General features: G+C 34.2%; 1 protein-coding gene across 1 annotated transcript in view; it reads right to left on the bottom strand.

Moving 5' to 3' along the window:
• LOC127726237 (ankyrin repeat and KH domain-containing protein mask-like) overlaps positions 1-16,118 on the bottom strand; it is a 45,418-nt gene extending 29,300 nt beyond the window's left edge. The window contains exons 1-3 of the mRNA XM_052233544.1: positions 16,080-16,118; positions 6,701-6,884; positions 4,434-4,736 (exon numbers count right to left, since the gene is read on the bottom strand). Of these exons, the coding sequence (XP_052089504.1) occupies positions 4,434-4,736; positions 6,701-6,884; positions 16,080-16,109 (517 nt within the window). The 5' untranslated portion in view covers positions 16,110-16,118. The remainder of the gene's footprint in view (positions 1-4,433; positions 4,737-6,700; positions 6,885-16,079) is intronic.
• Between the last annotated feature and the right edge of the window lie 352 nt (positions 16,119-16,470).

Raw genomic sequence — 16,470 nt, 5'->3', positions numbered from 1 at the left:
AAACTTAACAACCATGCAAATCGATATTTGTTCTTTAACCCTTTAAAAAAGAGGGGCGAAAGATACCAGAGGGACATTCAAACTCATAGATCGAAAATAAACTGACAACGTCATGGCTAAAATAGAAAAAGACAAACAGACAAACAATAGTACACAAGACATAACATAGAAAACTAAAGACTAAGCAACACGAACCCCACCAAAAACTGGGGGTGATCTCAGGTGCTCCGGAAGGGTAAGCAGATCCTGCTCCACATGTGGCACCGGTCGTGTTGCTCATGTTATTACAAACCCGGCAAATAGTCTTATTCGGTAGGTCACATTCGTGAAAAGGGAACGGGATTGTAGTTACGACATTAGGAACATATCCGATATCATCTGTGAAACGGATATTCCATAACGGTCAACCAACTCGTGATGGCGTCCGTAAAATTAACGAAGGGATGATTTCAACTTCAACATTTGGAACTTTTGGTTTAATAGCTTCCTTGTGAGCAGCAACCCTCTATGATAGGAAATACAAGCCAGGGAATATCTTATCAATTGGGAGATATATACTCCTTATGCAGGCGCTGCTGGAATGTTGCTACATAGAAATGGAAAGTTCACAATTGGGAATCTGAAATCATCTCTTTTGTCGTAAAGTTTTGTTTTCAACCGACCCTTATTGTCACTTTCTAGATGTAAGTCAAAATATGAGACAGACTTAACTGTATCGTTTGTATCCTTTATCTCTAGTTCGATGGGATAGATGCGTTCAACATAGTCACCAAATTTTGAATTATTTAGTGAGAGAACATCATCTGTATAGCGGAAAGTAAAGTTAAAGGATATTGCTAACTTCTTTTCTGTCTTCCTAATAAGTTCCTGTATGAAGTCAGCCTCATAAGAATAAAGGAACAAATCAGCAAGAAGAGGGGCACAGTTGTTTCCCATAGGAATGCCGATAGTTTGTTGAAAAACACGTCCTCCAAACGTAACAAATGTGTTGTCAATCAAGAAATCAAGCATCTTGATAATGTCAGTTTCAGTGAATTTTTTGTTTGAATCAGAGTGATTTTTTACAAAGTAGGATTTATCCCCCCCCCCCCCCCCCCCCCTCCCCCCCGAAACATCCAAAAATAACGGATTTGTGAATTTTATTTTTTTGTTGGCAAAGTCAAATAAATGGCACAAGTTTCTGTAAAAGATGCGTTAATCAAAACTGTTAACAGAATGAGTCCTATACGAAAGAATATTCACTGAACATACAATTATAATATTGTATGGTTGGTTACCCAGGGTAAGAATGTAACAAAAACAAAGAAGGGAGGGTGTTAGGAAATAAAGTTTTTTCTTAACTTGACATAAGCATGTATTACAGTTGTCTTAATTGAAATTGAAAGTAAAGTTAAGTTAAGTTACATATAATATTGGAGATTATTTTTTAAATAAGGAGAAAAATAGGTGCTGACTTACAATATACAATTAACACACTTCATGACTTCATGACTATAGACTTACAACAAAATATCATATTATAAACAAAATTGTCTTGAAAGGTGAACATTGCTTTATACTCTTTCAGTAGTCATTTTATTAATTTTGTATATACTTAGTCTTAGATGCATGATTTTTTATTATTAGTTGTTATTGGCTTTGAACTAGCTGTCAGTAACTGCGAGTACTCTCATATCTGTACTTAGTGTACTTTTGTTGTTGGGATGTACAAGTACCCCGCCACGTCCACTCTGTGTGTTTGTTAGAAATAATTTTATTTGTATCCATCTGATGAGTTAAGCCTTTTTTCAACTGACTTTTATAGTTCGTTCTTATGTTGTACTGTTACACCACTGTCCCAGGTTAGGGGGAGGGTTGGGCCACCGCTAACATATTTAACCCCGCCACATTCTGTATGTATGTGCCTGTCCCAAGTCAGGAGCCTGTAATTCAGTGGTTGTCGTTTGTTGCTGTGTTACATATTTGGTTTTTCGTTCATTTTTTTGTACATAAATTAGGCCGTCATTTTTCTCGTTTGAATTGTTTTACATTTGACATTTAATAGCTGACTATGCGGTATGGGATTTGCTCATTGTTGAAGGCCGTACGGTGACCTATAGAAGTTAATTTTCTGTGTCATTTGGACTATTGTGAAGAGTTGTCTCATTGGCAATCATACCACATCTTCTTTTTTATATCGACATATTAGAAATCTAAAGCTGTATCTGACCATCGCGACAATTACAAGTGAATCTTGGACCTAATCATGATTGTCATACAACTGTGTGAAACTATATTATGAATCTAGGATCTAGGATGGGTCGTTGTCTTTAATGGTGTGTTATTGCTTAATCGTCAAATATGTTTTCATGTCTTAATAATACAGAAAGCTTTTCTAAAACGCTAGCCGTCTCATAGCTGATGAAAGTAGAAAATGTTTTCGCTTTGTAGTTTCATTCATTCAGAATTGCCTTGTATATACATTATGAATGTTTCCCTTCATAATAGGCATCGAAAGGTGCAGGGAGTGAACTGTAGTAAAATTTAAACATATCAGAACACAAAAAATTTATTTCCAACGGTATCTCACATTTTTTTTAAAGTGATCCATAAAATGAAAAGCTTTACATATTTTTTTTTGTTGTCGATGAAGATCTTGGCTCTTCATTGAATTTGGGTTGCAATGTTGAATGCCCCAGGCCTCTTTTTCTATATTTGAATAATGAGTATCCTTACAATTAAATGGTTCTATTCTGAGATAATTTGGTTTTATTGGACTTCGAACGCTAGAACAATATATCGTGTTTGCCTTGACATGACTGAACTGACTGACTACTATAGATACGAACAACGTCTGAACGTCTGAAAAAGTCTTAACGTTTTTCTTTTGTGGTAAATTCAGTCGATTAAGACTTGATCAGACCAAAAATGACCGTTTCAAACTGAAATCTTGCTACTAATGCAATTATAGGCAATCGTAAGGCCTTCAACAATGAGAAAAATCGAAACCGTATAGTCGGCTACAAAAGGCCCCGACATGAAAAAAATGAGACAATTCAATTGAGAAAACTAACGGTCTAGTTTATAACAAAACAATTTACGAAAACAAATATGACAGACATGACCCAACGACAACCACTGAACTACAGGCCCCTGACTTGGAACAGGTACATAAAGAATGTGGCGGAGTTAAACATGTTTGTGAGCGCTCAACCCTCCACTTAACCTAAGACTGCAAAGAAACATGTGAAGAATAAGATATCGTCTGCTAACAATCTTCCATGCCAACAACGAAAAATTACAACGGCGTTCCTCGACTGCCTTGAGAGGCTTGTATTTTCAATAAACTAATTGTAACAAGATTTCATGAAATAAGATGACTCTGTTATCTTATTTATTCATCCAAAATCATTAAAATCAAAACTCACCACAAATAAGATACTTACCCAGTTTAGGGGAGGGTTGAGAACACACAAACATGTTTGATCCTGTCATATTTTTTATGTGCCTGTCCCGAGTCAGATGCCTGTAAACAGTTAACTGAGTGATGGGGACTTTTAAACAACCAACGAACGACAGCAATTGTACATAGGAGTAGGAATGTATAATTGAAATCGATATTCCTCATTGCCTTGCTGAAGAAAAAAGTAAAATAACAAAAATACAGAACTTCAATGAAAATTCAAAACGGAAATTCCCTTAGCAACTGTCAAAAATCAAAAGCTCGAGCTCATCAAACGAATGGAAAACAACTGTCATATTCCTGACTTGGTACAGGCATTTCCGTATGTAGAAATTAGTGGATTAAACCTGGTTTTAGAGCTACTTAAACCTTTCACCTGTATGGCAGTCGCATAAAATTCCATTATATTGACAATATTGTGTGAACAAAACAAACCGATATAATGATAGGTACAAAATTCAAAAATAGGGATTCAGCAGTTAATATTGTGATATTATCATAATCACTATGAAAACAAACAAATATGTCAACAAAGAAAAACAACATGGCATATAGACAAAGCACATAAGCAAAAATGAAAGACAAGAATACAAAAATTGACAATAGCACAATAACACAATGGCGGGATGTATAAGTACCAAGCCACGCCGAAAGGATATTACCAAAACTGGACTAAACAGTACAGACTAATAACTTACAAAGACAAATAAAAGAACACTACAACACATAATTAAGATGATAAACAACGTCAGTACCTAGAATCTAGTAATAGTTAAGAGTACATCAAACAGTTTAAACTTTTTCTGTCATTTATATTAAGGCCTACAATGAAAATGACGAGTGATAACTATTCCATGTTCAACTTTCCAAGCCACATTACAAAATAGCAATATTCTGCAGGAAAAGAGAGATATTTTCTCATACAATGTGACGTAAATTCTATTGTGAAATGAAAACTAATTCATCAGTAACAAATATCTGTATAACATACCTGATGATAAAATTCTATCAACATCACATTTAATGATGTTACAAGAACAATCTTCTTCTGATGGTATACAAAAACAAATATGTTCTGGTCGCTTGACAAATTTATATCCTTTAGTAAAATCGCAACGACATTTTCGATCTATAGTCGACGAACCATTATCAAAGACCACTTGACCGTCTTCTTTACATAGCGACTTTTGATATAAACACTCTCCACTAACATTAGACCATAACGAGAAAGGCTGATATCGTTTTTTCGAACAATCAAAATTTCGGAGACTTCCAGTTATTACATATTTTTCACCTAAAAAATAATTGAGAATTAATTTGCTTGTTTATTTCGGGTATGTTCGACATCTACTCAATGTTTGCTGATATTATGAATTTCATGTGGAAATATGATTAGAAAACATTTTGAACTAGTTGCAGGAGCTGATAGTACTCTTATATTTGTACTTTTTGAGTGAAGATCTTTCCAACAGATATTACAGTGTGTTCTTCTGTTCTGCTGTTGTTTAAATGTTGCTGTTTCCGGGTTAGGGAGAGGTTTCGCGCTACGAAACTTGTTTAACTCCGCTTCGTAGCACTGTTTTTTTTTAATTTGATTTTTTTGTTCATATCATTATTTGGGGTCCTGTTTTGTTGGGTTCGTGTTGCTCAGTATTTAGTTTTCTGTGTTGTGTTTGTCCTTATTATACTGGTGTTTGTATTTTGGTCGTTTTTCGTTTTTGCCATGGCGTTGTCAGTTTGTTTTTGACTTATGAGTTTAAATGTCCATTTCGTATCTTTCGCCTCTTTTTTAATGTTGATGTTTTATGTTTCTGTTTATTTCTTGGCAACTTTCGTAGACATGGGATAATTAAAGTATTTAGATAGTGCATCGACATTTGTGTTTTGTTGAAATTTGCATCTTGCCTCTTCGAAGTTATTTGTCGTTGGCCTCAATATCGTTTTTCTCATATCTCTTTTCATTCATCATTCATGTCATCTATTGAGTCAGATTATACGCCAACTTTGCAACAACTTTTTTGTCTTTTCACATAATTGTCATTTTAGATGTCTTTCAATCTTTCATAAAGTACAGTAAAACAGCTTCATGTTTGTAATTTGAGGCTGTAACATCATAATGCACCATAACTAACTAGCATTTGAATTGTAAATGCATATAAGATAGCACAAACTACAATTTTACAATACTTTGCACATTTTGATTATTTATTCAGTTGAGTAAAAGGAACATTTTATTTAAAAACGAAAATTCTATCAGACGTGAAGCTAGTATTTGTCTTTCAGATTATAATTAGTTTATATCTCGCCATTGATGTCTTCGGTGAAAGGGGTTACTGTATGTAAAATTGCAATTTACATTTATAAAAACTGTCATAACCAGCGACATATATCCCTTTATAATATTATATGGATTATACAACAGAATGTTTATTTTTTTTCTTAAATCATCAATCAGGATAAATGATTTTAAAATTCCAGTAAGCGATTATGAGTTTTTCAATACCTGTATGTAGGGACCCTATATTATTTCCGTATTAAAAGGGCATTAGCTACGAGATATAAACAATAATAAAATATTTTTTTTTTTTTGTTCAATAATGAGGTAAAATATTGAATTAATTATTCGCTTTTAGCAGCCAGTTTGGTTCAATTTTGTCAAAATAAGATACGAAACATCGTTGATGAATTATTCACTTGCAAGTGAAAAATTCGACCTCATGGAAACCGTATTCATGTGACCTTCAATTTAATCCGTTAGCTAGCGATGGGTTACGCATGAATAAGCCGTATCGAGCTATCGAAAGGAAAAGAATGTCAACATTGAAAGTGAAACAAGGGTAAACCATGTGGTTGATCCACTAAAACTCATTCTTATACAGGTGAAAATGATGATTAACATATTTTTTTGACCAATAATGTGAATTCAAACAGACTAAGAAAAATCCAATTGCACAAGTTCGCTATCTAATTATATCTTTATTAATTTTATATCGGGTATATATGACCGTCGGCAGTTTCTGGGGTCACCTCAAAGCTTAATTAGATGGCTTGTAAAATAAAATAAACACGAAATGCTGATACATGTTATCGAACCAATTGTTTATTTCAGACTTTTTTATAATTTGGATATTCGTTTTAGTATGTTATAAGTCGAATTTGAGAATTTGACTCAAATCGGTGAACATGATTTTGACAGCTAATGCCCCTATAAAAGTATAAAAGGGATCTGCAAAATTCTTAAATTCAAGGAAGTCTTACCAGGTTTAACATAATCTGGATCCTCGATACACTGTTCTAAAAACGAAAAATTATTTGTATCATAAAGACAAGTGTAGTTCGATTTAAAACTGCTCGTGCAATATCCTGATGCCCTTAATGATCTCTGTGATATATCTGGACATTGTATACGATAGGAATGAGTCGTAGATACGTATAGACAAATCTACAATATAAAAGAGTAAATAAATTATCAACTTAATGACTTTGTATAAACAAGATAATTTTATGCGAATTATATTAAAAGCGAAGTATCGGGAAGTAGGTTGATTGCAGCATTAATGATACCTATGATATTGTGAAAAATTTAAAAGAATGTTTTTTTTTCTCTATCAAGTTTATGAGTTAGTGTGAATTTTGGTAGATCAAAGTCTAAATTTGATCCCATTCGAATATTTTTCGTTTAACCACAATATGATTATCATAGATTATTTATTCTGTCCATTAATTTCCGCCTCTCTTGTACAAATGATGTACTTTACTACAATATAATATGTGCAAGAAGACGCACAACACTTGGCAGACCATATTTTCTATTTATTAACTATTGATAAAACCAGATCTTTTTTGTTCTAGTAGTCGGACCAAACGTTGTTAAACTATTGACGATTTCTTATAAAATACAAATAAGATACTACTGGCAATTTTACGAACTTTTCTTTTGAGATCCTAACGTTCATAAATTCTATATTTGTTTTTAAGGCAATTGACAATTTCACTTTTAATGGCAAAGTTCAACCATAACTAACCCTCTAACGTAAATTATCGAAATTGATGCAGTTGTGCAATTCCTTTTGTATTTCTGTCATGTACAGTTTGATTACATTTGGATGTGTGTGCTTTGCTTTCTGATGCCTATGCGACTAATTTTAATTTCGAGACTGAAAAAGGAGGAAGTGGTAATAAAATAAGGTTCGAATTTGATGCGTTGCATTCAGTATAAAAATTGTATTTCCCACTTTTTATCTATTCAAATAAAATATCAATAAAGAAAATAACGGAAACTGCAAACAGTTAAATAGATTTTGATTCATACCCTGACTTTCTCGAACGATATTTTGAATTGGTCAATTCTATCAGTTATTGAAAATGCTGTCACTTTTTTTAATTCGGTGCGTCTAAAGCGCTTTTCTGGATAGACCTTCATCTCAAACGTTCAGATCTACAAAGTGAAAGCCAAGGGTTTATACATACTTGAAAAATTGAGGAGCACTATGACCAGAACGAATAGCCAATAGAAATAAAAAGATATGGTATGAGTGCCAATGAGACAACTCTCCATCCAAGTTACAATGTGTAAAAAGTAAACAATTATAGTCAAAGTACGACCTTCATCACGGAGCCTTGGCTCACACCGAACCGCAAGTTATTAAAGGCCCCAAAATGACTAGTGTAAAACAATTCAAACAGGAAAACCAACGGTCTAATCTATATAAAACATGAGAAACAAGAAACACTTATGAACTACATCAATAAACAACATACACTGAACAACAGGTTTCTGACTTAGGACAGGTGTAAACAAATGCAGCGAGTTTAAACGTTTAACAGGAGCCAATCTATCTATGTAAATTTTCCTGAGGTAGTTAGCACCTTAGGTTCTTAATATTTTTGTATTTAATCAACAGAGAATCCACTTAACAATCGTTTACCAATTATGACCTAGCTGAATTAATCTAACTATCGGCAACAGTCATTTCACACTTAATGCAACTTATGGAACTAGGATACACAAACAATTTCAGATAAAATTATATCACTTTTTATTGCTTTATTGTCGTTTTTAATATTTATATCATTATTCAAGAGGTAGTGCGTTTGCTTATTTCCCTCTTCTGTTAAACGTCTTGTTTTCTATATTCCATTATTATTGCTTTTGGTACTCTCGTGTGTATTGGCATCTAGTCGTTTTCCGATTGGTTCTCCTTTACCAATTTAAGTTTGGTATGTTCTACATGTAATGTAAGTACTATTTTTAGTGCTCTACTTACTTGATTTTGGCCTGTTAACGTTTTTGATTCGAGTGTCACTGTTGAGTCTTTTGTAGAAGAAACGCACGTATGGCGTACACATTTATAAACCTGGTATCTGTTAAATCAGATTTGGTAATGATATGCTTGTTACCTGCTTAACCTGTATTTTGTCTTTGAAGATTAAATGTTTCTGAAAGCGTGTTTTTGAAATTTCATTACAAGAAACAATTTTAAATCATACTGATGTGATGTAAAAGTTCTACAAGTTTTTAACGAATTACAGAAACATTTTGCTATACAGTTCTCGGGTTTATTATTTGTTTTGATCGTTACAAAGGTATGTTTATCTGTAAACATTTTTAGGCCCATCTTAGGCCTTATAGTCCATATGTTTTTTTCGGAATTTATCTGAACCAAAAGCAGTGACAAAGTGGATAATAAAATGAGAATGTGTCAAAGAGACAACCGACCAAAGGACAAACAAAAGCCCATTGCCACCAAAGGGTCTTAAACATAGCGAGAAAATCCCACAACCAGAGGCGGGCTTCAGCTGGCCGCTAAACAAAATGTGTACTAGTTCAGCGAAAATGGACGTCACACTTAACTCCGAAACATATAAATGGACCAAAATTTAAAAAAAATACTACAAAACTAACAAAGGACAGAGGCTCCTGACTCGGGACAGGCGCATAAATGCGGCGGAGTTAAATAAAGGCAACAGTAGTATACCGCTGTTCGAAATTCATAAATCGATTGAGAAAAAAACAAATCCGGGTTACAAACTTAAACTCAGGGAAACACATCAAATATAAGAGGAGAATTACGACACAACAGAAACACAACATTAAAATGTAACACACACAGAAACGAACTATAATATAACAATGGCCATTTTTCTGACTTGGTACAGGACATTTTAAGAAAAAAATGGTGGGTTGCACCTGGTTTTGTGGCTAGCCAAACTTCCCGCTTTTATGACAATGTTAAATATAACATTAAAATGACAACATTACATGACAGGACTACAATACAAATAAATGGGAGAACATATAGGACAAAGAAACATACGAATAATAGCTAACAAAAGGTAACAGGTTTAAAATTTAATACGCAAGACGCGCGTTTCGTCCGGACAAGACTAACCAGTAACGCTCAGATCAAATAAGTACGAAAGCCAAAACAAGTACAAAGTTGAAGAGCATTGAGGACCGAAAGTTCCATAAAATTGTGCCAAATACGGCTAAGGTTATATGTCTGGGATTAGAAAATCCTTAGTATTCAGAATAATTCATAATTTTGCAAACAGTACATTTATAAAAATGACTATATAAAGGCAACAGTAGTATACCGCTGTTCGAAATTCATTAATCGATTGGAAAAAAAAACAAATCCGGGTTACAAACTAAAACTGATGGAAACACATCAAATATAAGAGGAGAACTATGTAATATAATATATATACATGATAACACCGAAGTGGTGACTAACTACAGAATAAAAACGGATATATAAAACAACATAAACCAGCACATAAAAATTCACAGCCGAGTTAGCCAAAGAGATAAAGGCAAAAAAAGTGACGTCACATTTGAACTTTTTTAATTTCCCCAAAAACGTGTCTTGTGAGATCTCAACCCTCCCCTATACCTCTAGCCAATGTAGATGAAACAAACACATAGCAATACGAACAGGAAAACTCAGTTTAAAAGAAGTCCGAGTCCGATATTAGAATAGGTAACAGAAAAAACTAAGCAAAATGACAATGATACATCAATTAACAAAGGACTACTAACAGTTACTGACATGCCAGATCCAGACCTCAATTAAACTGATTGAAAGATTGTGTCTTCATCATATGAAAATCAAGCACAATTCCTCCCGTTAGGAGTTAAGTATCATACCGACATAAAATATACGAGAAGAACATAACCCGTATCATGCCAACAACTTGTTTTAGAATAAATGTGTTTATTTCCGATGCAAAGACCCTATGAGTGAATCAATATTAATTCTAAAAAATGCAATATTTAACGACCTGACAACAGTATCGTAACTATATCCCTTCTGAATGAGTCTGTTTAAAGGTTTGGTTAGCTTTTGAGGTGAATGACGACATTTGTGTGCTTTGTATAGAAATACCATAAAAGATTGGATGTGAAATACCTCAACGTATAAGATGTCTGCACGTTGATTTATATTTACGAATGATGTCCTTGTACCGATGATAAAATTTAGTAAATGTTTTGACAAGTTTGTGATATCGAAAACCCTGGTGTAATAATTTTTCAGTAATGCAGAGATTTTTTTCTTTAAAATCAAATATGTTGTTACATATAACAAGTTGAGATATATAAACACCATAAGATGGTGACAAGGGAACGTCACCATCTAAAAATGGATAATAAGCAATAGGAAATGAAAAATCATTTCTATTATCGTAAATTTTGGTATTAAGCTTCCCGTTAATGATGTAGGGCAGTGTTCATTGTTAGTATTATCTTTATTTAAAGTCAGTTCAGCAGGATAAATCTCTTTAGTGTACATACTGAAGTCGTCATTATTGAGAGCCCATATATCATCCAAATATCTAAAAGTGTTATGTGGTGCACAGTAAGTCCCCATTGGAATTCCGATAACTTGACGAAATCGCCATAGTGAACAAAAATGTCTAGTAAAAATTCAAGTGCAGTTATCGTATCAAAGCAGGTCCAATTGACATAGTTCTTATGTTTGTTGTTACTAAAATATGACCTAAAAGAGTTTGATCATAAATATTCGCATTCTGACTTTTTAAATGCCTATTTACTTAGGTGTGTGAATTTTTTCCTATTGAGATTATGAGGCAAAGTGGTATATAGGGTAGAAAAATCAAAACTTTGAACAGATTCGAAATCACCAATATGAGCATGTAATTTATCAAGTACTTCCAACGAATATTTAACACTCCAAAAGAAATTAATTCCACTATTTTCAACATTTGATATTTGAACATCTAATAACCAGGTTTTTTATTGTACCAAGTGTACTAGTAAGTAGAATAGACAGTTTAGTAGTGGAATAATGTTTTGCAGACGAAATAAATCTATATTTGTAAGGTGTTTTGTGCAGCTTCGGAAGCCAGTACATAGTTGGAACTTTCATGTTATTCGGTTCTGCTTGTAAAGAGGTAGCTAAAAGTTTATGTTTGTTACAGGTGTCATTTTCCGAAAATGGAGTCAGTTGGAAAGTTTGGTACGAGAAATAGGGTTAGTATGGTTGTTAGGATTAAAATGTTCTTTAAAATGTTTAATACGAATATCCACTATGTTCATTACTGAATTAAAAAAAGAATCTAAGGATTAGAAAAAAAATTTTGTCAGCTTTTTCTCGTTATATCCATTTCGTACAGTAAGTACGGAGTGAGTCGTTGATGATGTTACGACACTCATTACAATTAATAATTGACGAGGGACGATATTTAGGTCCTTTACGGAGGAATGATTTCAACTCTTGGTCATGGACGATATTATGGTCTTCTGTTATAACATGGGAACTGGGGCTATAAATGTATTTGGAATTACGGCAATTTCATGACGTAGGTGTATTGTCACTGATATTAACATCTTTACACACTTCGCTATAATTAAACACATATGTCTGGGTAGATTTTTTGTAAACATAACAAATTAGAGGGAGCTCAGTACTATCAAAATAGCCAGGAATTTGTTCTTTGACGGAATGATCATTAAAAATACCCGCAATATTTACAAAATCAAAACCTTTATTGACATATTTGATTTCAATGAAACGTTTTCATGATCTTCAGGGTGATCAATTTTGAGAAAAAGTTTAGAATAACAATATGCAACAAGAAATGATTGTAACAGGATGCTGTTACGAAGTCTCCCAAACGAAGCTCCCATAATTCGTAATTCCCAGTGTCGCCTGACATTGGACAAAGTCCAGTGGAAATTGGTTTGGTCCAGTAAAGTATATGCATTAGTGATGCCTGGGGACTAACCCTGTAGATCATTCAAATCATCTTGGCATGACAAACCAGAATATATATGGTTTAGGGGTGGGGATCTCGACCATTTACAAGATACTAGAACATTGGGGGTGGGGGGAACCCTTGGGGACTGACCCTATACATCATTCAAATGTTCGAGACACGACGAGCAGGAATATATATGGTTAAGGGGTGGGGATCTCAACCATTTACAAGACATTAGAACATTGGGGGTGGGGAACCCCTGGGGACTGACCATATACGTCATTCAAATGTTCGAGACATGATGAACAGGAATATATATGGTTTAGGGGTGGGGATCTCAACCATTTACAAGATATTAGAACTTTCTCAAATGGCAGGGGGTGGGGGTGACCCCTGGGGACTAACCCTGTATATCATTCATACCATCTTGGAATGACAAACCAGAATATATATGGTTAAGGGGTGGGGATCTTGACCACTTACAAGATATAAGAACTTTCTTAAATAGCAGGGGGTGGGGGTGACCCCTGGGGACTAACCCTGTATATCATTCAAACCATCTTCCATGACAAACCAGAATATATATGGTTTAGGGGTGGGGATCTTGACCATTTACAAGATATTAGAACTTTTTCAAATGGCAGGGGGTCGGGATGACCCCTCGGGACTAACCCTGTATATCATTCAAACCATCTTAGCGTGACAAACCAGAATATATATGGTTTAGGGGTGGGGATCTCGACCATTTAAAAGATATTAGAACTTTCTTAAATGGCAGGGGGTAGGGTGACCCCTGGGGACTAACCCTGTATTTCATTTAATGTGCTTTATATTTAGAACATTTTCAATTAAAAAGATTGTGTCTATCACAAACGGTTTTCAATTTATAATCATTTGAAAATTTAAAAAAATAAAATCCCATAGGGTTCTATAGTAAAACCCTCCTTTCTTTTTGCCCCTCAAAGTACCCCTTTATAAACCCCAATGCACAAACAAAACCCCGATTGCACCACTAGACATGTTAGTCTAGCATATTGTGAAACCCTAAGTTAATCTGACAAGCGGTTTTGGAGAACGGGTGCGGACAAGTTCAAATTTAAAAGCGGCGGAAGAAGAAGAAGAAGAAGAAGAAGAAGAAGAAGAAGAAGAAGAAGAACTGAGCAATACCAATAAGTCTTCCCAAACTTCGTTTGGGAGACTTAATTATAATTTGGACGATTTCATACTTAGGACTGCAATATTGAATTATGTTGCAATTCTCTTAAATTTGATGTAATTTATTAACAGGTAAAGAACAGAGCTTGGTTAACAGATGATGTCTGCCGTTGTTTTTTGAAATAGTAATTAGGTCCGAAATATTTGTATTGTTGGTACGAAATTTTCTCTGATTGCGATTTATTCTACGCCCGTGGAACGGTTTTTACAAACAGTTTTAGAAACTATATCCAAAGTGTTACCAGAATCGGTTCTTGATACATTACCAATTCCCATGATATTATCATTAAGACCGAGAGGATACACTGTCTGTAATTTTTTAATCCAATTCAATTCAATTATTTTCCGTGATCGTACAAATTTTGAATGAGATTCCCCAGGCTGCTTATTTACTATTTCTAAAGGTTGAACTGTTAAATATTGAATAGGATGAATGTGCTTCTTATGGTGTTGATAAATGATACTTTTAAATTTATGTGGTCTTCTAAAACGATAAAAGAGCGTTTAGATAAATAGCGTCCGGTTTCACCTACGTTCTGAATACCGCATCCCGGTTTGTTCATGTAAGTACATAGATAATACTGTTAGTTTTTCAATTTATATCAGTTTCAAAATTTAAGGAAATTGTGCGACCATTAAACGTGTATCTTACCGTATTATTGGTGGAAAGACGAGGACATGTAAGTCATTTTTTGGCATGACACTTATCGATAGAGGGGTAACGATTTTTATTATTAAAAATGTTTGCGATTGTAGTACTTTTAGATAAGCGATTTTGAAGATTGAGATGTGTAGATACCCTTTAAACGAGCTTGGTATTAAGTATTTTTCCATTTCTAAGTTTCATTTTTTTATTATCCGTATTTCCAATGGAAAGGAGCAAAGATTGGCGTCCAGAATATGAACCAATACACACGAATTGAATCAAGTAAAAAGATAAAACTGTTCGGCTAAAGACGTCAAACGCTATCCGTCATCAAGTACCCGACCAAATACGTTAACACCAAAAACAGAGCACAAAAACAAAAGACAGGGTATATCAGGGTAGCGCCTGACGTCGGACTAAATAGAAGAATGGGGATGAACAGTGAAATATGAGTTTAAGATAAATATTCCTAGAGTAATGAACATAGAGAAGTTCTCGCTCGGACACACACTGTATATTATTGGAGCATAAACCTGAAGCACGGGGAATACTGCATCAAGGGTGTTTTCGCATATGATTTTACGATTTTTGATATTTTATTTAATTCAATTCACGAATTTGTATGAAATATTAGACACGCTTACGAAAATCCCGAGTTGATACTTCATTGGGTGAAGCACATATGATGCATATTATATTGAGCATATCAAGTGTTTCCTGAAGTAGAAATTAAATGTTTGAGAGTGCAACATATTAAAAAGGGCATGCAAAGAAAGAAGATAAACCGTTTATGGTCAGTTTTGTTGGAGGAACATCGAGTCATTTTCAAACTGAATATTGACGGATTGATCCACAGGAAAAGTAAAAACATTTGTACTGGTCGAATACCAGTTCATTTGAGAACTTCAAAGACTTGCTCTTATATTCTTATCCAAAATATCGATAGGGTGTTTTCTGTTACCATATTGGATGAACAGCAATATATAAACCTAAACTTTGCACCAATTACTAGCAAAAGCGGTTCCCTAGTATACTAATTTTGACCTGATAGTTGTGGGACCAGTTACCACCGTTGTGATAATATCAACTAACTAATTATCCAAATAGCCAATCCGAATGTGAATGACACATAGTGTTATTCTAAAACATACAGCGTAAATAAGGGAAACGAGTCTTAAACTAAAAAATAAATAAACACTACAGTAGCATGTAGTATATACGCAGCAAGGGGTCATGCGTAAATGCCAAGAGACGGTAACAGGTCACGTACGGTAATAAGTGATCGATCAACATGATTCAAGCGAGGGTGAACATAGTAGTCTGCGTTTGTTACGTAAAGGAGAGACGCGCTGTTCATTTCAATAATTTGGAAATTCTTAAAAATCAATTAGAAATGTCCCAGAATGCCCATGGTGCTCTTTTACATTTAAAACAAAAAATGAACACGCGTTATACGTGCGCCAAATCTCTTTACAACCTTGCGCATCTAAACAAGTTCTGCTTACTCATTTAATGTGTTCCACGTTTTCTACTTAAAATTTATAAAATACTCACCATAAAACTATGAAACTCAAACATTGTCATTATCTAGAGTACTTTTACCTGAAATTAAAAACATGATATATATATTCTATAGATAGATATAGGAAGATGTGGTATGAGTGCCACTGATACAACTCTCCATCCAAGTTACAATATATAAAAGTAAACCATTATAGGTCAAGGTACGGCCTTCAACACGGAGCATTGGCTCACACCGAACAGCAAGCTATAAAGGGCCCCCAAAAATTACTAGTGTAAAACTATTCAAACGAAAAACCAACGGTCTAATCTATATAAAAACGAGAAATGAGAAACACGTATGAACTACATAAACTTTTGCAGCGGGATTAAACGTTTAAATGGTACCAAACCTTCTCCCTTTTCTGAAACAATAGTATAACAT

This window comes from Mytilus californianus, unplaced genomic scaffold (assembly GCF_021869535.1).
Source record: "Mytilus californianus isolate M0D057914Y unplaced genomic scaffold, xbMytCali1.0.p SCAF_17, whole genome shotgun sequence".
In the NCBI taxonomy this organism is placed as follows: domain Eukaryota; kingdom Metazoa; phylum Mollusca; class Bivalvia; order Mytilida; family Mytilidae; genus Mytilus; species Mytilus californianus.
This window is presented reverse-complemented; position numbering and strand designations above follow the sequence as displayed.